General features: G+C 50.2%; 1 protein-coding gene across 6 annotated transcripts in view; it reads left to right on the top strand.

The window, feature by feature from the left end:
* Nucleotides 1-23,532, top strand: part of ALPK2 (alpha kinase 2) — a 148,462-nt gene that overhangs the window by 83,549 nt on the left and 41,381 nt on the right. For 4 of the 6 annotated variants that reach the window (XM_055417444.2, XM_055417443.2, XM_088833364.1 and 1 more), the window contains 3 exons: nt 12,359-15,641; nt 21,877-22,024; nt 23,324-23,451. In XM_055417444.2, the coding sequence (XP_055273419.2) occupies nt 12,359-15,641; nt 21,877-22,024; nt 23,324-23,451 (3,559 nt within the window). The remainder of the gene's footprint in view (nt 1-12,358; nt 15,642-21,876; nt 22,025-23,323; nt 23,452-23,532) is intronic. The other 2 variants (XR_008684719.2, XM_055417445.2) reach the window with 1 other exon arrangement.

Genomic DNA, 23,532 nt, shown 5'->3' with positions numbered 1-23,532 from the left:
GATTTTGAAGCCCAAAAAACTAAAGTCTGACACTGTTTCCACTGTTTCCCCATCTATTTCTCATGAAGTGATGGGACCAGATGCCATGATCTTTGCTTTCTGAATGTTGAGCTTCAAGTCAACCTTTTCACTCTCCTCTTTCACTTTCATCAAGAGGCTTTTTAGTTCCTCTTCACTTTCTGCCATAAGGGTGGTATCATCTGCATATCTGAGGTTATTGATATTTCTCCCGGCAATCTTGATTCCAGCTGTGCTTCTTCCAGCCCAGCGTTCCTCATGATGTTATTCTGCATATAAGTTAAATAAGCAGGGTGACAATATACAGCCTTGACGTACTCCTTTTCCTATTTGGAATCAGTCTGTTGTTCCATGTCCAGTTCTAACTGTGGCTTCCTGACCTGCATACAGGTTTCTCAAGAGGCAGGTCAGGTGGTCTGGTATTCCCATCTCTTTCGGAATGTTCCACAGTTTATTGTGATCCACACAGTCAAAGGCTTTGGCATAGTCAATGAAGCAGAAATAGATGTTTTTCTGGAACTCTCTTGCTTTCTCCATGATCTAGTGGATGTTGGCAATTTGATCTCTGGTGCCTCTGCCTTTTCTAAAACCTGCTTGAACATCTGGAAGTTCACGGTTCACATATTGCTGAAGCCTGGCTTGGAGAATTCGGAGCATGACTTTACTAGCATGTGAGATGAGTGCAATTGTGCGGTAGTTTGAGCATTCTTTGGCATTGCCTTTCTTTGGGATTGGAATGAAGACTGACCTTTTCCAGTCCTGTGGCCACTGCTGAGTTTTCCAAATTTGCTGGCATATAGAGTGCAGGACTTTCACAGCATCATCTTTCAGGATTTGAAATAGCTCAATTGGAATGCCATCGCCTCCACTAGCTTTGTTTGTAGTGATGCTCTCTAAGGCCCACTTGACTTCACATTCCAAGATGTCTGGCTCTAGGTGAGTGATCTCGCCATCATGATTATACAGGGAGCTTACTAGGGGGAAAAATTCTCGTCTATTTTTGCCTCCATCTTCTTCTAGGGCAGTTCAGGACGCGGGGTGGGACCAGGCTTTGTCAGTGATGTGGGGATGGTGATTAGGTTGTATTGAGGAAAGCAAAGAGGAGAAACAGGTGTTAACTTTCGTTTAAGCAGGGCAATAATCTTTAAAGTCAGACTTTAAGAGATTTCTAAGTTCCTTTCTTCTTAGAGTCTTATTTCTGCACAATCAGAAATTGGGAGCGTGTAAGGGTGTGGACAATAGTACTGGCCCTCGGGTGCTGGAACAAAAAGGCTGATAGTCAGGGCTCGTGGGCACGTCATCCCAATTTCACATCTCCTGACTTTCAGGATCGTGTTAGAACAAACTAAGGGAAACTGGATAGGGGCTGTTTTTCTGCTTCCCTTTTGGGACAAGCCTAGCTGGCCACCCCCATCACCTACCAGTATGACCCAGCTTCCATTCTTCCCAATTTTTTTTTTTTTTGCTGCAAAAAGCCTTATTGTTTTCCATTTGGTCTATGGCTGGGAGAGGGCTGCAGGGTGTTACTAAAGCCTGCCCAGTGGCTGCAGAGAAGGGGCTTAAGGCAGAAGCCCTGACATTAGGGGGGCTCTTCAAAGTCTCCTGGGCTCTAGAGGCTCCTAGCCATGCTTGAGGGTGAGTCTTTCAAAGATACTTGCCCAGCCCAGCGTGGGGTACCAGTCAGCCTGTAGAAGTGAGCAGAACCTGAAGGGCTGAAGTGACTGAGGGCCTGCTTAGTGAATTAACTGTTCCCTACTCATCCCCTGAACCCCCACACGTGGCCAGGGAAGTGAGATCAGCGCCAGAGGGGAGGATAGAAGGGAACACGTTCACTCACTAATATGAGAACTTGTGTGTGAGTCTTCAAATCACCGTGAGTAAAAATACCAGCTCAGCGTTTTGTTTTTTTTTTGCCTTAGCTCCAAATCACTGCATGGAGTCCCAGATGGTTCTTCTTCTTATTATTTTTTTCATTTCTTTTTTTAAATTTTTTATTGGAGGCTAATTATTTTACAATGTTATATTGGTTGGTTTTGCCATACATTGACATGAATCCGCCCCGGGTGTACATGAGTTCCCCTTCCTGAACCCCCCTCCCACCTCCCTCCTCCCGTTATCCTCCCTCTGGGTCATCCCCATGCACCAGCCCTGAGCATCCTGTATCATGCATCGAACCTGGACTGGTGATTCGTTTCACATATGATAATATACATGTTTGAATGCCATTCTCCCAAACCATCCCACCCTCACCCTCTCCCACAGAGTCCCAAAGACTGTGGTTTTTAAAAGTCTTTCCTCCTGTAACTTCAACTTCCCAGGAGCTTCTTAGTGAATCATTCTTTTCCTTTCTATCTACAAGGAGAAAGGCAGTTTTTGACTGCTCCATCAAGATTCCTGGACTTCTAATCTGCACGACACCCCACCCTGCTCCCACCCTGCCTCTGCGTCCCTTCATCTTTAAAGTACAAGTGTTTAAACTTAACCCTCTGGCTGCATATTTGAACTTCACAGCCCCATCAGTTGGACCCACCCCCACCTTTGGTGCCTGATTCCCCCACTGCAACTATGCTAATGTCTTTTGGAGGTGGAGGTTGTATGGGGAACCTCATCTGTCATGGATAAACAAGACACCGCTTTCCACTCAGAACAGGTGGCTTCCATTTAGACCTAAAGAACGAGGCCAACACACCAAGTCACCATCAGTGAAGAAGAGTGAGCTTAATGACAGGGCATATTAACTAAGGGCTTCTCAGGTGACTTGGCGGTGAAGAGTCCACCTGCTAATGCAGGAGACCTGGGCTCGGAAGATCCCCTGCAGAAGGCAGTGGCACCCCACTCCAGCATCCTTGCCTGGGAAATCCCGTGGACAGAGGAGCCTGGCAGGATTTCCATGGGGTCGCAAAAAGAGTTGGGTGCGACTTAGCGACTAAACACTAATGAAAGCACGGGCCCCTCAGGGAGGTGACTAGGTCGATCAGTGTCTCGTCAGACATGAGGAGAGCCAGACTCTGAAGGGACGAACGCCCCCTCCTCTCAGCAAAGGGCCGTTGGAACCAAGACTGGATGTCGAGTCCTCCGCCCTGTCTTCTGAGGGCCTGCTGTGGGCCTTGCTCAATCACAAGACTAACCCTGTCCTCCTCCCGTGGGTCTCACTGTCCAGGGAACTTTGTTTCTCCTGAAGAAGCTTTCTCTGAATCTGATGGCGTAACTTACTGCAGGCTTAGGTGATGGTTCCCTCCTAGATCTGCACTGTCTCAGGGGATAGTTCCTGTTTAGCCAGAAGCTAAACCTAAGGACATACAGCAGTCCTGCTGCTTACCTGAAATACAAGGCCTAATAAGGGACTCTTCAAACCCCAGTCCTGCATTTTCTCACTTTTGGTGATGGCCATCCATGATGGGCAACCTGCCTATATGTTGACGTTCAGATTTTCCAAGTGCCAAATTAACACCGCCCGTGTACACTTTGAAGCTTCGCTGAATAGGCAAGTGTAGCAACCATGTGACGAGTATTTCCTGTTTCTAAAGCTTACAGGAACTGGCTTCGTACCACGTATTGTCAGGGCAGTGCAGTAACTGCTGCTGCTTTGGGTTTGGTTTTGCTCACAGGTGCTAGAAACTGTAAAGAGATTGACTTGCGTGCTCTCCTAGAACCTAACTGAGGTTTCATTTTTCCCTCCTTGTTATCCAGTCCGAGATCTGCAGAGAAGCTTCGGCCTGTGGGAAGTAAACACCACCACACCAAAAATCCGCAGCTGGGATTCATTCCGTGGCCTCTGGGGGGGCTGGGGGAGGGGAATCAAGGGGCCCAAGTGGGTCTGGAAGCTCCTAATTCTTTGCAAAACTGGGTGGGTGGTGGGGGAAGGAGACTTCCTGGGTGAAAGAAGCCAAAATTTTTCTCAACCCCAGTGAGGACTACTCAGTTTAGAGGCTGTCAGCTGCTGGTCTTGCCTAGTGTGGCTGGGATGGTTTTCATTGGCATGGACCAGCTCTGTGAGCCTCCAGAACACTGCGGGACCAACTGGGGGCCCGTATCCTGACAGTGCAGCCCCCCAAAAAGATGGGACACTTGGTACATAGAGGAAGGAGAAGCAGTCGTGAAGCCAGACACGAGCTGGGAGTTGGGCTGGGGGCGTTCTCCAGCCCACTCTGTCTCCCCCGACCATTGCTGGGGCCCTCGCTGGCTTGTCCTGACTCAGTCCTATTATGTGTACTTTCCCCTAATGAACTCTCCTAGTTGAGGCAGATCTTCGAAGCCTTAGGAGTTGAAGGGAAAACGTGGTTTCAAGTATGAAGGTGAGGTTTAAGCCCAGCTTCAACGTTTGTGTTGTTTCCATGGCAGCAGGTCATGGGACACCAAAGTGAACGGGGGCCAAGAGATATACACTTCAACCCTGTCATTTTACTGTGGAAGAAACCGCCTCAGAGCCAGTGACTTCGCCAGAACCATTGCCCATGAGGGAGTGCTTCCAGGACAACACCTGGGTTTTCCAAGGCCCGCTTGCTCCATCCGTCACCCCGCTCCCCTTTCCTCTCACCTCTTCAAGTGTCAGGCTGTTTGGCACATAGCAGAACACCCAAGTGTCCAGAGATGCTTGGTGTGGCATGCAAGAAAAATCATTAGCGTTCCCGACTCTGCTTATGTCTGTGTGTATCCTAGTTGCGTATGTGAAGGGCTTCTTCCCCAGTGGCTCAGGGGTAAACAATCTGCCTGCAGAGCAGGAGCGTCAGGAGACATGGGTTCAATCCCTGGGTCATGGAAGATCCCTGTGGGTGCGGGGGTGGGCATGGCAACCCACTCCAGTATTCTTGCCTGGAGGATCCCATGGAGCCTGGTGTGGGCTACAGTCCATACGGTTGCAGAGAGTCAGATACAACTGAAGCAACTTAGCACATATCCATATGTATGTGAAAATCAAAGCTCTCCTCATCTCCCAACAAACTGTCAGATGCAGGCAAACAAAACTGTCCACGGGGAAGGAAGACACTTGCTTTTCTGGGCCATTATGCTTAGGGAAAGACTGATGCTGAAGCTGAAATTCTAATGCTTTGGCCACCTGATGCGAAGAACGGACTCATTTGAAGAGACCCTGATGCTGGGAAAGATTGAAGGTGGGGAAGGAGAAGGGGACGACAGAGGGTGAGATGGTTGGATGGCATCACCGACTCAATGGACGTGAGTTTGAGTAAACTCCGGGAGTTGGTGACGGACAGGGAGGCCTGGTGTGCTGTATAGTCCATGGGGTCGCAAACTGAACTGATGCTCGGAGAGTTTACTTACGAAATAGTCTCATGTGTTAGAATATCTGGTATATTTCTCTTTAACATGACCCAGCCCTAAATCCCAAAGGCACACATTTGTGTCATTTTGCAAACGTTAAATGCTTAAGCAGTGCCTACTGAGGGTGAGGGCGACACAGGGCTCGGTGATCATCGTTGGTGGTGGTGCTGTTACTTCATCACCTGAGACGCACAGAAACACAGCTCCTGGCTCGTGCTCTGGCTCACACCTTGTTACCAGGCAAAGATTGCTCTGTGCACAGAGCCCGTAAGCTCTAGGAAAGGGTGTATGTACATCATGGAAACCCAGTCCTCTCCCAGGAAATCAAACTGGTATTTCAAAAACCTGACTTTCCCAAGAAATCAGGTAGTGTGGCAACCACAGCTGGCTGAAGATTTCCTTTCTCCAGGGGGAGAGTCTGAAGGCAGGAGAAGGGGACGACAGAGCGATGAGACGGTTGGATGGCATCACTGACTCAATGGATGGTGAAATTGAGCAAACTCTGGGAGGACAGTGAAGGAGAGGGAAGCCTAGTGTTCTGCAGCCCACAGGGTTGCAAAGAGTCAGACACGACTGAACAAGCAAGGAGAGGGTCTGGAAGAAAATCTGGTCCAGTGAAGAGGGTGTTTCAGGACTGGAGATCTTATTTTTTGGCCATGCTGTGCAACTTGTGGGATCTTAGTTCCCCAACCGGGGAGCGAACCCTTGCCCTCAGCAGTGAAAGCATGGAGTCCTAACCACTGGATCACCAGAGAATTCCCAGGATTGGGGATTTCAGATGTGGGACCTCCACCTTGTGTTTTAACATTCACAGCCTTAAGCGAAGCTCCTTTCTGGACATCCCAGCAACTCCTAAGAATAAACTCAAGTTCTTGAAATATTCTGGTTTGCCTTTAAGCTTTCTTTGGCTAGGGGACCCGGGCTATTTTCGGTTCCACGTCCCCAGGTGGTATGGATTTGATCTATCGAGTGACAAATGACGCCAGGCCCATAGTGACGGCTCAGCAGATAACTTGGGAAAGGTTAGCTGTGGGCGAGGCTGCAGCCAGCCAGGAGGCTGGGGAGTGGGGAAGCTCCCATTTAAAGATTCCTGGAACTGCAGGGGGAAACTGATGTGCAGACAGCTGTTGGAGAATATGGGGCTATTTGTGTCTAGTCCAGATAAAGAGGAAAGAACATTCAGGGAGCATCTAAAAAGAAAGAAAATTGTTCCATGCCTGGGAGGACGTGGTGGCCTATGGCAGGAACACCCAGCTGAAGCAAAGATCTACGGGGCTTAACTCTCCTGGCTCTGGGTGGGTGAATGTGGCCTTTAGAACCGTGGCCTCTCCTTAGATCCGCCTTCTCACATTTCCCCGTCCTCCTCCCCCACCTCCTACTTCAAGTTCACCTTGCCCCGGGCCCCATTGATCCCCTGGCACTTTGACCAGCTCCCGAGACACGGTCCAGGAGCCATACCCGATGCCCTTTTTGACACTGTCCTTCAAACTAATCCCTGCCTGAAGCCGCCCAGTGCCTGCTGAAGGGCTCCAGGTGATCCTAATGTGCCTTTTCTTTCATCCTTCAGACATATACTTTCCTCTAGCATCAGTTAGGAAAGCTCTCAGTTCAGTTCAGTTCAGTCGCTCAGTCGTGTCCGACTCTCCGCGACCCCATGAATCACAGCACGCCAGGCCTCCCTGTCCATCACCAACTCCCAGAGTTCACTCAAACTCATGTCCACAGAGTCAGCGATGCCATCCAGCCATCTCATTCTTTGTCGTCCCCTTCTCCTCCCGCCCCCAACCTTTCCCAGCATCAGAGTCTTTTCCAGTGAGTCAACTCGTTGCATGAGGTGGCCAAAGTATTGGAGGAAAGCTCTCAACAGCAGTTAATAGCATAACCAATGACCAGTGGCCATAAACATAAGGACTTCTCATTACACAAGTGGGGGTGGGGTGGGGTAGAAGGGCTCAGTGTTGATCCAGTGGCTTAAGGATAGCTGCCACCTCCCAAGTCCATCCTTTTTGCTCCACCAGCTATAGTGTGACTTTTCATTCTTGTGCTGGTTACCTCATGACTACAAGGTGATTATTGCAGCCCCAGGCATCATATCTTCATCACAGGAAGAAGGAAGGGGTTAGGCAAGTTACCCACCATGTCTGTATCTTTATTATATAAGGAAAGCAAAACTTCCTTGAGAGTTCCTTATTGGAATCCCCCTTACTACCTAGCCAGAACTGACCCCGGCCCCCTCTAGCTACACAGGAGACTGGGAGGATATGTGGTTTTCCAGCTTCCCTTAGTTGTAGGTGGCAGGGGGGAAAAGGGAGTTGAGCATGCTGTCAGTCAAGCAGCAAGTGTCCACCATACCTGCCCACTCTAATGCAGTAGAGAAGACTCCTGTGACTGCCCTGAAAGTGTCCAAGAATTGTCTTAAGAATTGATATGGAAGACCGCACCCTCTGGCTTTTGCACTGCAGGAATCCTCTCCAAGTGAAAGAGGACTCCGTGATGACTTTTCCACTCCTGGAACAGAACTGTTTAAATTCCATCCATTTGGCCATTAGCACAACTCGTCAAGAATTGCTGTTCGTCTTTCCCCCGTACATCTTGTCTCTTCAGCTGGATTATAAGCTATCTGAGAAGAGGGATCTTATCTCACACCACCTTCTATTGTTAGTTAGTCAAATTAGTGTCATGCCCTTCGGTGGCATCCGGGACACACCCACTAATGAAGATAACCCCCAGACTTCATGGGGTGGGGGTGAAGAGACTACACACCTTCCATGGAATCAACCAGAGACACACCTAGGAGGCAGAATTTTTTGGAAAGGCCACCAGATGGAAACAATGTGGTTATAGAATCTGGCATGTTGGCTAGAGATGGGGTTGGAGACTATTGTGCAAGCAGGGTGTAAGTTTTCAGGCTGCTTTTAAAACCAGGTTTGGGGGTGTTACTAAGCTTGGTCTACCCTTCCCCCTCCTTGTATTCATTCATGTTCATTCATTCCACAATAGAGTCCCTACTAGGTGGTAAGATTCTGAAAATTCAGCAAAGAATAACACATTCCTACCCTTAGAGCTTTAGGGGAAGCTGATAAGTAAGCGGTCATAAGAAGCAGGACCATTATAGTCTCATGCTCGATGTGTCAGCAGTTCAGAGGTTCTGGGTTTAAGTTAGGGGGCATTCCCAGCCCTTGGGTGGGGTTTACTTTAATTTCTCTTGGCTAGAAAACTGAGTTGGAAAGGGCTTTAGAATCAGCTGGGGCTTCCCTGGTGGCTCAGACAGTAAGGAATCTGCTTGCGATGCACACGACCCAAGTTTGATGCCTGGAGAAGGGAATGACCACCCACTCCAATATTCTAGCCTGGAGAATTCCAAAGATAGAGGAGCCTGGCAGGCTAAAGTCCAGAAGGTTGTCAAAGGGTCAGACACGACTGCCACTTCTTTACAGTTTTTAGAATCAGTCAGTCTTGACTTAAAATCCGAGTCTGTCGTTGACTGTGGGACCCCGGGGCAGACCTCTAACCCCTGACCTCAGTGACCTCACGCGCCAGTTCTCTGTTACTGCCTCTCAGGTCTGGAAGCACCCTTCAATACACGCTTGGTGATCACAGTTTCATTCTCCCACTTCTTTAAAGTGAGCACCACATGAAGCTCACAGTGGAGGCGGGGGAGAAGGAGGAGGCGGCTTCCCGTCTTTGCAGCATGCGTCAGGGCTCGGGGAGACGGCTGCGGGCTCATCCTGTAGAGCTGGCCGCAGCCACACGGACCCAGACCCTGCGGCCTCGTAGCCTTGGCCTGGATGTGACTGCCCTGCAACCCTCTCTACTCCGAAACCACACTCTGCATGGCCAACCCTCCTGCCTGCACCAGCATCCACTGTCTCCTGATGCAGGCCTCCGTCGTTCCCCCTCACTGTCCCTGACACACGTAGCCCACCCACCCACCCACTCAGAGGGCCTCTGCCCCTGCGGGTCCCTGACTCCCTCTGACCACTGGCGCCCTGCCTACCCACGGAAGGGTGTGGTGTATGGCTCGACCAGCAAATTCTCTGCTACCTGGTGGCCTGCCTTTCCCAGCTCGGTCTGTGCCCCTTGCAAGCTGTCCCTCCTCAGGGTGGCCCCTCTCTTAGGGCGCCGTGGGCTTTTCCAGGATCTCACAGCCCTTCCTCTATTGCCGTTAACCACTGTTGCTGCTCAGCTTCCATTATCTAACCTACTGTGTGGTTTCTGTTTCCTGATTGGACCCAGGGTATTGACATCAGCAAGGAAGAGACGCTAGCGTCAGTCTCTGATTTATTTTACCCCCCGAATGAGAAAGCCAGCATGAAGCCTTCAGAGCACTGCTCTGCTCCTTAGAGGTGCCCTGTCTCCTGCTGCAGCCACGACTGTCTTTTCACAGAACAAGGGAAGCAAGTTTCAGTGGGTGCCAGGCACTTGACAGGACAGTGCTGACGTGCGTGTGGTTAGCCTTAGAGGAAGAGACTGAGGGTCAGAGAGGCTAACGAGGTTACATGGGGTCATGCGTGCAACGTGGGATTAAGCTGAAGCCGAGGTGGCTAGCCCTCCAAGTCCACACACCATGCTGGGTTTCCAGCGAGAGCCCTAAACCCTTGTCCTCACCTGAATTGAGAACAAATTTCCTATTAACAATCGCCCGAGTCTCCCTGCTCACTCCATGATGAGAAGAGCTGAGCAGCAGGAGAATCGTTCGCTGGAGTTCTTTTGTAATGACTTAACTAAGAGAGCACCTCCTGAGAGAAAGGTCTGACTCATTCGAAAGGTGTGAGCCTGTGGTTTCCCTTTCTCTGAGCTGGCCTCCGAGGAGCCTGACCTTGAAACTGACGCCGTGAGCCTCGGCAAGTATGCACTGGGCTGTTACACGCGCCACTTTGAGAGAAATCCCATGGGTTACAACGTGGACGAAATGGCTCATCAGCAGTGGGACCAGTTTGGCCAGTTGCCTGAACCTAATTTCCCAGAGGCCAGCAGTCCTTGTTACACTCACTGAGCTTCTCCAGTCCTGAGAGCAGCTTGGCAGATAGTAGGAGTGCAGTAAATATTCAAGCGGATGAATTTTACATGGTCAAGGATTTGCCATGTTTTTTTTTTTACATGTGGGGCTTCACTAGGCTATTTTAAAGGATTTTATTTTAAAAGGCAGAGGGAGGAACACGAGTGTATGGGATTAAGTAGGAACATGACTGCCTTATAAATCAAGGCAGGACACACCATGGTTATAACATGCCAGTGACCAAACTACCCTAGTCAAAGCTTGCTTGTCCTGTGTTTCATCTTTTCCAGGCGTTAGCCTCTTAGCTGTCAGCCTATAACTCTGATAACGCTAGGAAAGTATGGTAGCATCCCAGGAAACAACATAGTGGCTTTTTAAACTGGAGCCCTTTGGAAAAAATTGTCCAGTGCCTGGCAGAGAATTCTACACATGGCATCTAGTCCATCCATAAATGTCTGGCATTGATGTTGTGATGATGGCAAGATCTTAAAATAAAGGGCTGACATAGGTGGTGGAAACTCCGGCAGGGGAGGAAGGCTCAGAAGAGGGTCTTGGTGTTTTTAATCAGATAATCTCCCTACACATCTCAAATCATGACCGGGAAGCTGCCCACACTTTTATGCATAATTGTTCAGAAGGTTTGCGCTATAGCTCACAGAAACTGAACCAAATTAGTAAGTGAAAAGAACATTCTCTACATGTTATAGATATTATAGAGGGAAAACCATGAACACAAACTCCTGGACACTTCAAAAGAAACCTTGCTTGCTTTACTGGAAATTATCTTTTCCCACTTCCATTTATCACAATGGAAAATATAGACTGTTTCTTTTTAGAAACACCAGGATGTGAGCCAGCAGTGGCCCTGCTTGTGGTTAGTCTCTTAAGAGTTGTCCCCAGAACAGAAGCAGACGAAAGCCCAAAGTCTTTCAAATTTAGAGGTGTAAAGGGGTGTGAAGTTGGGCAGATCTGACTCGGCTGGTGTGTGGTATTCAGTACTGATCCCTTCAGGTGTTTATGGGGCCCCGCCAGGGACCACCTGTGTCCTGTGTCGCAGCGCAGAGTGGGCGCTCCCTGTGGGTGGATACTTTGCCTGTCATGTGTCCCCATCACCTGGGATTCTTTCTTACACACTGGAGTGAAAGTCGCTCAGGCCAACACTTTGCGACCCCATGGACTATGCAGGCCATGGAATTCTCCAGGCCACAATACTGGAGGGGGTAGCCTTTCCCTTCTCCAGGGGATCTTCCTGACCCAGGGATCGAACCGGGGCCTCCTGCATTGCAGGTGGATTCGGGAAGCCCAACACTGGAGGTGTTTGTTAAATGTTTATTGACTCGACGAATGGTTCTAGTACCCATGGAGCTCATAGCACAGGAAGCTGTACAGAATCTCTTGTTCAGTTAGCACTTCTCCAACAGTAAAATCTGAGGTAAGTGAAAATTTAAGGTAGCCTTAAGGCAAAAGATGAATCACTGGTGGCAGCAAGCAGCATTTCAAGACTTTTTAACATACCTGGGGCAGGAATGATGGGCAGTGCTGAAGACCAATCATAACGCCACTGGGCGTGCGTAGACCTACGGCTGATTCACGTTGACGTCTGGTAGAGACCCACATGATACTGTAAAGTGATTATCCTTCAATTAAAAATCTAAAAACTGCTCTTTGCTACTTTACAGGCACAGAATGTCTTATTTATGATCATGTGAAGTTTCCTTCTGAAAAGATCCACATGAACTCTGTGGGTTGATCAAAAGTTGAGGAAGTAATTTAACATAAATTCCATAATTTTTCCTGAGAAGGTGGGGGGAAATCAAATGATTATCACGTGGTCTTTTACTTATAATGGGGAATCTGAGGATCCCTTGCAACATAGAGTTGCATTTCTTCAAGATGTCTCACGACTTAGAGAGTTGGGGAATTACTGTTTAGATCTCAATAATTCCTTCTCCTCTCATTGTTAACTGGAGTCATCCAGGATTAACACTCTGGGGATTGCAGTTAGGCCCTATTGTGGATCTCCCAGGAACAATTCTATTAATGTCACTTTTCATCTTCTAGGTGCAAATTCAGGAAACAGTCAGGGAGCGAATCTCTCTCAGCCACATGCCGGCTTTCTCGGAGCCTACTGGGGAGGAGTCTGCTTTTCCTGGGACCACAACAGAGTCCCTCCCCAACTTGGGAGGGATCGACAGAGAAAGTGCATCGTTGGCCGAACACCCAGAGGTAGATGGCTGTACCCAAGGAGCACAGCATGAAGAGAACCAAGCTGGCAACACGCTCGGAGGTCCTGGGGGAGACCCAGCATGCGTGCTGAGCACCCCAGAAGCCAGCAGTGAAGCCATGTCGCCCTGTGAGCTGTCGGGGCCTCCCCTGCAGCCCCGGGCTGCCTCTGCATCCCCTGAACTCGCACATGCCGTCCCCGTCCTGGAAACTGTGTCCGCTGGGCCAGGGGACGGGATAGCTGCGTGTGGCCCGGAGCAGCTTGAAGCATGTGATACCGTGGGCTCTCCCCTTGGAGCCCTAGTCAGTAAATATTTGCCTCAAGAAATGTGCTCCCTGGACTTAGAGCTGGCAGGTCAAAGCAAACCACCTGATTTATGTCCTCCCGATGACAAGACTCTGGACGTTCTTCCTCAGACACGAGGTCCTGAGCCTCCGCAGACTACGTGTGGGAGCAGTGACGAGAGAGCCTCTCCCGACCCCCCTCTTTGCGTCAGCACTTTCACCTGGAACATCTCACAGAAAGCCAGTGAAGGTGTCACCGGGGAGGGCCTAGCCAACAGAGAGGGGTCGGCCTCCACAGTAAAGGCCAGCCCGGGGAGGCTGAGCCCCAGCCACTCGGGGGGCCTTGAGGAAAGATGGCCTCTGCCTCCAGAGAGCAACTCTTCCATTTGGGCTAAAGAAGGCGGTGACGAGAACTCTAGCCCCGGTGCCCCGGACTCGGCAGACGTACCGGCAGGTCATCGTTCAGGAGTGAAGCTTCCTCAGGAGAAACCCACGACACTAACTGCTAATGTTGAGTGTTCTGAGGTGACTGGGGAGAATAGGGACACACCCGCCCTTTCCATTGCCACCAAAGGCCACCCACCCAAGTACCTCACTGTCTCAGTGGCTGGGGACAGCCATGCAGGCGGTCCTGAGGAGAGTTCACCTTGGGCACCAGGTGGAAATACTTCTTACCTTCCTTCCAGTGGACAGTTGGCTTGTGCTTTTAATGGTTCCACAATCAAATCTTCAAGAGAGCTAGGACACATGGCTCTCAGTGGACCCGGAACCCACCTCCAAGTTCCTCACCTCCCCGAGGGGGAGGGTTTCGGTAGCAGTTCCCCTCTTCAGACTGATAGCCTGTCTAGAAAGAAGAGCCAGGCCAGGCACAGAGCAGACACGAGGACCCTTGAAGAGAATTTCCAAGAAAAAGGAAGTGAAACAGCAGAGAGGGTTCAGCAGAGTTCTGCTGACGATAATTCCCAAGAAACTTTGCCCATGACATCTGTCGGACAAGTGGAAACAAACCTGGTGCCCTCAGGCTGCTCATCAACCAGCGCCACAGAAAGAGGGCAGAGCTCGGGCTTGGGGACTCGTGTGTCTGTGGTGGCTGAATCTACAATGAAAGATGACAGTCAGCCTCTGAGCCAAGTTCCCCCTCTCTCTAACGTCCTTCTGGACGAGTCTAAAGAGAGCAGTCCAGGATATTGGGAAGAGGGTAAAAAGCTGAAGATCATAACTCTAGAGGCTTCTGTTTCAGAAACGTGGCCACTGGGACAGCTGACAGATTCTGGGTTCAAGGGGATGGACGCTGGTCTCATTCCTGACAGGATCCGGGCGATTCCTGATGTTCTAAAGGTGGGTGCTGCCATGCCTAAACCGGGCCCCTCTAAGACAGCATCAACCTGCAGTCCTCGGGCAGAGTATAGCTCAGCAATTGCTAATAACCAAAAAATCCATAAAAGGGAAGACCGAGCTGTCTGTGCAAGTTGGAGTTGTCTTTCCGCCCAGTATTTGAGCCAACGCAGATTCCTGGAGTCATCTGTGGACCCTGTAGAGGGAAAGAAAGTCTGTGTCACAGGCTTGCTCCCAGAGGCTTTCAGAGTTGGAAGGAAGGAAAGTGCTAACCGAGTAAGCCAAAACCGAGATGAAAACCGACTCAAGAGGGATCACCCCACCTTCTTTAAACAGCTCCTGTCCTGCCCTAACATCTTGGAGTCCTCTGTGGACCCCATCGATGAGATGAGTGTGGGGTGGGCCAGGGTGGAACCACCAGAGCCTTCTGAGTCCACACTGGGGGCCATCAGAATGGAGCATAGACCGAAGGATGGACACTTGGACCAGAGACTGGAAGTCCAACCTGCCGTCTTGCAAGTTCCATGTCCCCAGCAAAGTGGGGAAACCCCTCCAAGTAAAAACAGCACCAACGAAAACCAAGGGGACCGTGTGGGATGGGAGGCAGGACAAAGTCGCCACGGCCGAGCCAAGGGGGACGTGCGTTCTGCCACTTTGCCAGTCCCGGGCCCTGCGCAGGGAGGGGAGGCGACTCCAGGGGGTCGCATCCGAAGCCGAGTACAGGAAGGCAGTGAGGGGCGCTCAGGGGGGCCTGGACGCAGTAAAAGCAGCAGAGCGGCGTTGGTTTCCCCCGCTTTAGCTCTCTCTAGCGGTCTTGCCAGGATGACCCCCCCATCTGCTAGAGTCGATACTCACAGCTTCACAGCTCAGAGTCATGACCTCCGTGAGGAGGACTTCATGGAGCCCAGAAACCACGAGTGTGCCTTTTCTGACTCAGAGGAAAGGCGAGCTGTGACGGGGGAGTGGAAGCAAGTGCCCTCGGCCAGTGGTCTCACCCGGGGGCCTTTTACGTCCTCTTCTGAAAGAAGAGGCATCACAGACGTTTCAAGAAGCCACAGGATTGAGGAGCATAAAATAGAGGAGCCCCCCGTTGGGGAGACCAAGCCCATAGGCACATCTGTTTCCGGAGAACCCTCATCAGCGAGAGTTCCTCAGATGCTGCTGGACCCCTACCAACAGGGCTCCACCCTGGGCCACAGGAAAAAGCCGGGGGAGGAGAAGTTTGGCCCCGTGGCGGCCCAAGCTAGCCGTCCACCCCCGCCAGCAGCGGTGAGGTCACAGGAGGTCAAGGAGAAGCAAAACACCCCAGGAAGCGGACACTTAGCTGAGGGGGTAAAGAGGAAAATTCTGTCCAGGGTGGCTGCCCTGAGGCTGAGACTGGAAGAGAGAGAGAGCGCGGGGAAGAACTCGGCCTGTAAGAGTCCTGAGCCTGAAGCGTCGGTCTCATGCACGGAAGAGAAAGGAGAACCCCAAAGGCCACCGTGCCAAGGCAAAGGGCGAGGTGAGGGCTGCGCTGCTTCCTGCCATAGTTTGGGGTTGTTGACCTTGATGGCAAGTTCGCGTGTCCTCCTGCGCCCTTGTAGTTAGGGTGCATGTCCGCTGGGCAGGCATTGGATGCTGCAACCAAGTGGTCTGACGTGTAGGCTGGTGGGTCTCAAACGTGAGTGGGCTTGGACTCCCCTAGAGGGCTTGTTTAGGCAGATCGCTCAGTCATGTTCAACTCTTTGGGACCCCATGGACTGTAGCCCTCCAGGCTCCTCTGACCATGGGGATTCTCCAGGCAAGAATACTGGAGTGGGTTGCCATGCCCTCCTCCAGGGGATCTTCCCAACCCAGGGATCAAACCCAGGTCTCCCACATTGAAGGCAGATTCTTTACCATCTGGGCCACCAGGGAAACCCATGAATACTGGAGTGGGTAGCCTATCCCTTCTCCATGGAAACTTCCTGAGGCAGGAGGTGTCCTGCATTGCAGGTGGATTCTTTACCAGCTGAGCTACCTGGGAAGCCTGTTAAGACTGATAGCTGGGCCTGACCTAGAGTTTCTGATTCAGGAGAAACTGCATTTCTACTGAGCTCCCAGGGGATCTGCTGGCTGATACAGGCTGCATGTAGGTAGGCTTAACTGAGGGAGCACGCAGTTAAGATGCTTCCTGTTTAATTATCCTTCAAAAAACAGTAAAGAAAGAGCATTAGACTGCAGTAATCTCGGTGAGAGATGAGTTGGACCAAGATGGTAGCAAGGCCTAGCAGTGACTAGCGATGACACTCTGTAGCTGATTGTAGGTAGGAACCGTGGGCTCACTAACAGATTGGACGGAGGGTGTGAGAGAAGGCAAGGACGGCTGCGTGATGTGAGCCTAAGCTACTGTTAAGTTACGGGGTTGCTGTTTACTAAAACAGGAAGACTGGAGGAGGAGCTAGTTTTTCTGTTAAAGTTCTTTTTGGACCGGTCAAGTGTGCAGTTGTGTCGGTGCCCAGTGCTGAGGCCAGGGAAGGACCAGAGTATCAGCCATCAGGGATCCCGAGGTGGTCGTTTTCTGTGGGAGTGTCGTGAAATTCAGGGACTTTAGTGGCTGGCATTAAGCTCATGCCATCTCTAATTTAGCCTTTGGATGTCTTTGAGGCAGTGAATTTTGTAATGCTTTGTTCCTTTGCTATTAACAAATGATTGGCACTAAGAGGCTTTATCACATCATATAGAAGGATTGAATGTTCAATCCCACTCTTCCCAACACGGGCGTGTGCCCTTGGGTAGGTCATGGTTTCGGTGGTGGTTTAGTCACCAAATTGTGTCTGTCTCTCTTGCAACCCCGTGGACAGCAGCCCGCCAGGCTGCTCTGTCCATAGGAACCTCCAGGCAAGAATAATGGAGTGGGTTGCCATTTCCTACACCAGAGGATCTTCCCAACCCAAGGATCGAACCCAAATCTCTTATGTCTCCTGTGTTGGCAGGAGCTTTCTTTACTTCTGAGACACCAAGGAGCTTGTTGATGCTTTTAACCCTGCTGCTGCTGCTGCTGCTGCTAAGTCAGTTCAGTCGTGTCCAACTCTGTGTGACCCCATAGACGGCAGCCCACCAGGCTCCCCCGTCCCTGGGATTCTCCAGGCAAGAACACTGGAGTGGGTTGCCATTTCCTTCTCCGCTTTTAACCCTGGACGCCCTTAAAGAAGCGAATGGGAATTCAGTGGTGTGGGAAAGTTTAAAAACGCTTTCTAGGGTGAAAACCAGGCTTCAGAGTTCGGGAAGCCAAGTTTGCTCTGAGCACAGCGTATCTAGGAGGAGGTCTGAATGGGAGCTGAAGATTGCTGAGATGGGAGGGGAGGTGATTGCTAGACTGACTCACTCCCACAGAAGAAGGCGTTGCAGACACAGTGAGATGTGTTCAGCCTTTGTGTGGCGCTTCAGCTTCAGGAGCCGTTGAAAGGAAGAAGGTTGGAGTTAGGTTTAGAGGAGGAGAGGGACACTCAGGTTGTCCAAGTCCAGATCTCTGACTTCTAATAGAACAGTTACATCTGAACCCAGTTACAGGTGACGACACGCGTTTTAAATTTTCATTTGTTTCTGGCTGTGCGGGGTCTCTGCTGCGAGAACTCTTCTCTAGCTGTGCTCGCAGGCTTCTCGGGGCGGCAGCTCCTCTCGGGGCGGCAGCTCCTCTCGGTGCGGAGTGCAGGCGCCAGTAGCTGTGGCCCAAGGGCTTAGCTGCTCCCTGGCATCTTCCTGGACCAGGGATTGAACCTGTGTCTCCTGCATTGGCAGGCGGATAATCTTTACCACTGAGCCACCAGAGAAGCCGAACACTGGAGTTTTGGTGAGAGGGAGGGAAAAGTCTTGTTTGGAAAGGAGATTGAAGATGCCAATTTTAAGAGAGATGAAGAGGTTTGGGGGCAGAGTATATTCTGTATCTGCACTTGCCCCTCTGCACTGTACTCACTTTGAAAGGCAGGGCAGGTCAAAAGGTGGAGAAGATGGCTGGGGTGTCCGTGGCCGGGAGGCTCTGTCCTCCGGGACAGGTAGCTTGGGTGGAATCTCACGGCCCTGTGAGAAACCTTGAGTGCATAGTGGGTGGCTGTATGCTTTCTACCCGTTATAATGTTACTTCAAATAAAAGATTAAACATTCAAAACATCGACCAGTGCAGCTAATTGGTATAGTTAGACCACGTGCCAAACAGGATTTACAGAAACACATTTAGGTTCAATCTGGGAATCTCTGGTAACCACTTTTTCCATTAAAAGTGGCGTGGGTTTTCCTTCAAATTGAAGTATAAAACTTCTTTCCATCTCACCCTGCCCTTCGAGTCTGAAGTCCCGGGTCTCTGTTCAAGAGATGAAGGTTTCAGACCCCTGGGTGCACAGAGTCCTGGTAACTGCAGTTGGTTCTGCTTTGCTTGGGGGAATCGCATCAACGCCAAACTCCATCCCATAACCCAAGATCCCAGCCACCTCTTTCTGAGCTCTTTCCCACAAAACCTGGTAAAAGTCAGAAGAGATGGCGGCGAGGTAATGCGCCAGCCCCGGACTGGGGCACAGCGCTGCGGCCCTCTAACGCCAGGGAGAGGCTTCTCTTAGCAGAGACCTCACTCCCCGTCCCCGTCAGGGGGGCTAAGGAACCACACACGAAACGACTTCCGGAAGAGGTATCCAACCATTTTCTACTGATATGTTTCAAAACATTTAAAGAGAGTGGAACTGTGCTTTCAGCCCAGAGGCGGTGGGGGTGGGAATCATGTTTGGAAATGTTGTCTGTCTCCGCAGGAGAGAGGACCGACCAGGTGCTGTCGGAGGGTGTGATCTCGAACTGCTTGGCCTCCCCAGGGGCGAAGGGCTGCAGCCTCGGGAAGCACAGCCTTGGGGGCGGGGAGGTGGTGTTGGGTGTGAGGGATGGCTTGGATGACTGAAAGAGGACAAGCCGAGTCAACTCTGATACTCAAAGCTTAGTGCAGCCAAAGCTTTGTAGTCACCAGGGGACTTCTCCATCCTTTGCCCTCAACACTTGGGCAGAATATACACAGAAGATAAACCAGCCTCTCTCGTGGGCCTCATTTCGGCTCCTTCATCTGATTTTCTCCCCCACCATCCCACACATAGGGGCCCTCTCCCAAAGCCCCGTGGCCGCCTGACCAAGCCTCTCTCTCCGTGACGCTCATTCGGCTCAGCCGGCCACCTTATGCCTTGCCCTGAATCCCCCGCCTCGGTTTCTGTCTTCAGAACCCACAGCTGGCTGTGGACAGGGCTGGCAGACTTAGGAACACCGAAGTATCAGGAAATCGTCCAGGAAGGGTCCTGGAGGAAATGTGGCCCAGGTGGGGCGACGGGCCTGGTCAAGGCCCTGCACCGGGATTTTGACGGCAGGGGTCAGGGCACCTGCACGGTGACCAGCTCGGGCCAGATGAAGCGAGATGGGTCTTGGCATCCGCAGGACCCAGTGTATCTCGTCTCTCTCCCGTAATATCGTTGGTGCCCGGAGATACGTCTAACTGAAGAATTCGCGACCTGAGCATCCCACATTGCTTCCTGGGAGAAAAATAAGCTTTTAAATGCAAGCCGAGAGCGGGGAGGCACATTGACGGTTTCACAGCAGAGGAATCTGAAGCAACAGAGCAAACAGCCTCCGTGCTGATGACTTTTGGCTGTGGACTCTAGAACACAACCAAACCGTGTAACTGTGGAGCTTGGCGTGTAATAGAGCGCCCCCACGTGTCCAGTAACCTCACTCCTGCCCTGTTGTTCTGACCACTTGGCCGCGTTAGCCGTCCTCCTGGTCTGTGCGGCCGCCCAGTGGCTACCCTGAGTAATTACACTTACGGGGCATGCCAAGCGCTCCTCGCTGATGTGGTTTTTTTTTCAAGATCACAATTTGCTGACAGGGATGGATATTAATATACATTGTTGTCGCTAAGTCGTGTGTCAGATTCTGCGATCCCATGGTCTGTAACCCACAAGGCTCCTCTGTCCTTGGGATTTCCCAGGCAAGAATACTGGGGTGGGTTGCCATTTCCTTCTCCAGGGGATCTTCCCCACCCAGGGATTAAACCCGTGTCTCCTGCATTGGCAGGCAGATTCTTTACTGCTGAGCTATCAGGAAAGCCCATTAACATTTCCTACTCCTGTTACAATTTCTAAAAAATACATTAAAGATTATAAGTTCACTGCTAACAACAGCGTCAGCAAAAATAGAATATCAAGCCTGTTTTGAATGAATTAATCTCCCTTTAGACATACATGATCATCTATGATTTTAAAAGGTGACATTCAAAGAACCCTGAATGTCACCTAACCCCTGCTGGCAGTTTCTGTATTGTTCCTACTTGATTCAGGTGGACAGTTCTGCTAATTGATAGCGGACATCACTGAAATCCACTAGGATATCTTCAGCAAAGAAAACTGTGATCAAAGAGCAAGATGGATGAATATTCTTCAACAAATAACTTACTGTTTTCTTTTTTTTTAAATACTTACCTGGCTGTGTTGGGTCTTAGCTGCACCATGTGGAAGCCTGCTTGTGTCATGCAGGGACCTTTCGTTGTGGTACATCACGCACTAACTGGCTCGAGGACCCAGTTGCCCCTCGGCATGTGGGGTCCTCCTGGACCAGGGATCAGACCCTGTCCTGCATTGGTAGGCTTGATTCCTAACCACTGGACCTCCAGGGAGACCCCAGCAAATGACTTACTGTTGAGAGGCCTTTTGCGCCTGGTGCTTAGCCATGCTGCTTGGCTAGTCCAGCTTTCATTCTACCCCCCAATCCCCAGCTCTGACGCTGACCTGGCTGTCATCTCACAGCATCTTTGGCCAGGTTCTGTAAACTAGGTGTCGACAACCGTCCTTCCTATCCTTTTTTAAAAAAATCTCAAGTTCTATTTGTGCATTGCAGAACTCAAGGAATTTTACGTAGTGAAAAGTGGAGCTTTTTTAAGAGTTCATATCCAAATTATACTAGCTGTCTTTAATAAATTTACAAAATCAGAAACTTGACAAATAAGGTTGAGGAATCTTCAAATAAAGCCAAGGGTCTTCTAGCATTTGTTTAGTGGTAAGTAGACTCTACAGTTGCTTCATCTTCTTTGATTTCTAAGAGCAGAGAAGAAGTTTTCAAAATGAAGTCTTCATTTCTTCCTTAGTCATTATTTCCAGGGCTTGCACGACTTCTCCCAAACTAGAAGCAACACTGTTTAAAAGGTGGCACACGTCAAAATTAGAAAACAAAATCCTAATGATCATGGAAGAGTCACTTTCTGTTTCACATTAAAGGAGATGTATTTCAGAGGGCAGTGTTTAATAGGCATCCATTCCACATTGCCTGATAGGTAGGATTAACTATATCAAGACCTTTTCAAAATTGAAAAGCCTGCTTATCTCTCCTAACACTTTCAAAGCAAATTCTTTGTGTCTGCTCTGAGCATGCCAAGGTGTGTGTGTGTGTGTTAGTCACTAAGTCGTGTCCGACTCTTTACGACCTCATGGACTATAGCCCGTCAGGCTCCCCTGTCCATGGGATTGGGAGGGCTGAAAAGGGAGTTTTTGATTAGACTGACTTGTTCATTTCCTATGTGTTTAGGAAAGCGGCATCTCCCTTCAGACACTAGGTTTCCTCATCAATTTAATGGAGGGTAATAATAATGATCTCTGTCTCTTGACTTTGTTGAGAGAATTAAATGTGATAAAACAGGAAAGTCTAAAAGCTCTTCTGCACTTCTCATAAGAACACCAACCTACAAGTTTTCTCCTTTCCAGCTCCGGTATTACTGAAAAAGATTCAAGCTGAGATGTCCCCTGACCACTCTGGAAATGTAAAGTTGAGCTGCCAGTTTGCAGAGATTCATGAAGATTCTACCATTTCATGGACGAAAGATTCAAGATCAATAGCCCAGGTGCAGAGAAGGTGCGTTATCTGCCCTGGTTACTTTTCACAGTTGTGTATTTCACAGCGTGGTTCTAGAGGAAAATAGTAAATAGGAGATAAAGGAAGGTCGAAGCAGAAACTCCACACCCACAGTGTCCAAGAAGAGCGACAAAGGAGACAGACCTGGACAGGGAAGAGAGCAGAGGGCTCTCACCCCGCCTCAGCCGCACCAACCCCTTTCATCCCCTAAAAGCAGGGAGACCTGTCAATCATTTTCCAGTCTGAGGTTCTGTGGTCCCAAGATTAAAGAACTCTCCTGTCTCCCAGTGCAACTTGCTGTCCTTATAAATTCCCATTAACCTGACAGAAAGCTCAGACGAAGCTAAGAAGGTAAATCAAAAGGAAAAACCAGTCTGAGGTTACGGACAAGTGGCATCTCCCAAGGGTGGAGAGCCGCCATGTCTAAGATGGGGATACCAGTTTCTATCTGGGGCCCCAGGTTTACTAGAGCAGATACGGAGCAGGAGATGAGTGAGCACATCATTGCTGAAACTCCCCCGGGTAGAGTGACCCTCCCTAAAGCCCCTCTCTAGCAGTAAACGCTGGTTTCCATCGAACCAGGGGATCTGTTTCTAGAAGAAGCCACACCTCCTCAGGTGCAGCAGATGAAGCCTGATTCACCAGCTCATTTGAGTGAGCGTTTACTGCTACAGAGGGGCTTTAGGGAGGGTCACTCTACCCGGGGGAGTTTCAGCAATGATGCGCTCATTCATCTCCCGCTCCGTATCTCCTCTAGTAAACCTGGGGCCCCAGATAGAAGAATCAGGCCTCATCTGCTGCACCTGAGGAGGTGTGGCTTCTTCTAGAAACAGATCCCCTGGTTCGATGGAAACCAGTCTAACTTAATCCTCACAAGCTTCTGCCAAAAGAGATCCCAGTTCAGTTCCCCAAGTGTTCTTAACCCCCTAGTCTTGTCACAAGTCAGCTGAAAGTGAAAGCGTCAGTCGCTCAGTGTCCAACTCTTTGCAACCCCATCGACTGTAGCCTGCCAGGCTCCTCTGTCCATGGGATTCTCCAGGCAAGAACACTGGACTGGGTTGCATTTTCCTTTTCCATAAAAAGTGAGGCAAATAAGTTTTCTGTATAATTAAATGTCTGCTTGGAACACATCTTTGTAAACTGCTCCAGATCAGCTATGGAAGACTTGAACTCTAGTTTTGATTCTATAACATCACTGCAGAAAAATCCAACTGGGCTATGATTGTAATAAAGCTGCTTTGCCTAAAAGTGCAACTTCAGAGCGATGATGCTTGCCCACGTCCGTGTCCCCCACTGCAGAGCAGGAGACAACTCCGTGGTGAGCCTGGCCATCCTTCAAGCCGGTCAGAAGGACCAGGGCCTCTATCACTGCTGCGTCAAGAACAGTTATGGGAAAGTGGCCGCTGAGTTTAACCTCACCGCCGAAGGTAAACCCCAGCTTTGCCATTTCCAGTGAAAACCGCTAGCCCCTGCCAGCTCAGGGCTGCTTGTTGGTACTGAAGGCTTTC

This window comes from Moschus berezovskii, chromosome 28, assembly GCF_049115385.1.
Source record: "Moschus berezovskii isolate FMDL1 chromosome 28, NW_MosBer_1.0, whole genome shotgun sequence".
Taxonomy (NCBI): domain Eukaryota; kingdom Metazoa; phylum Chordata; class Mammalia; order Artiodactyla; family Moschidae; genus Moschus; species Moschus berezovskii.
The sequence above is the reverse complement of the archived record's forward strand: the minus strand, read 5'-3'. Positions and strand labels throughout refer to the sequence as shown.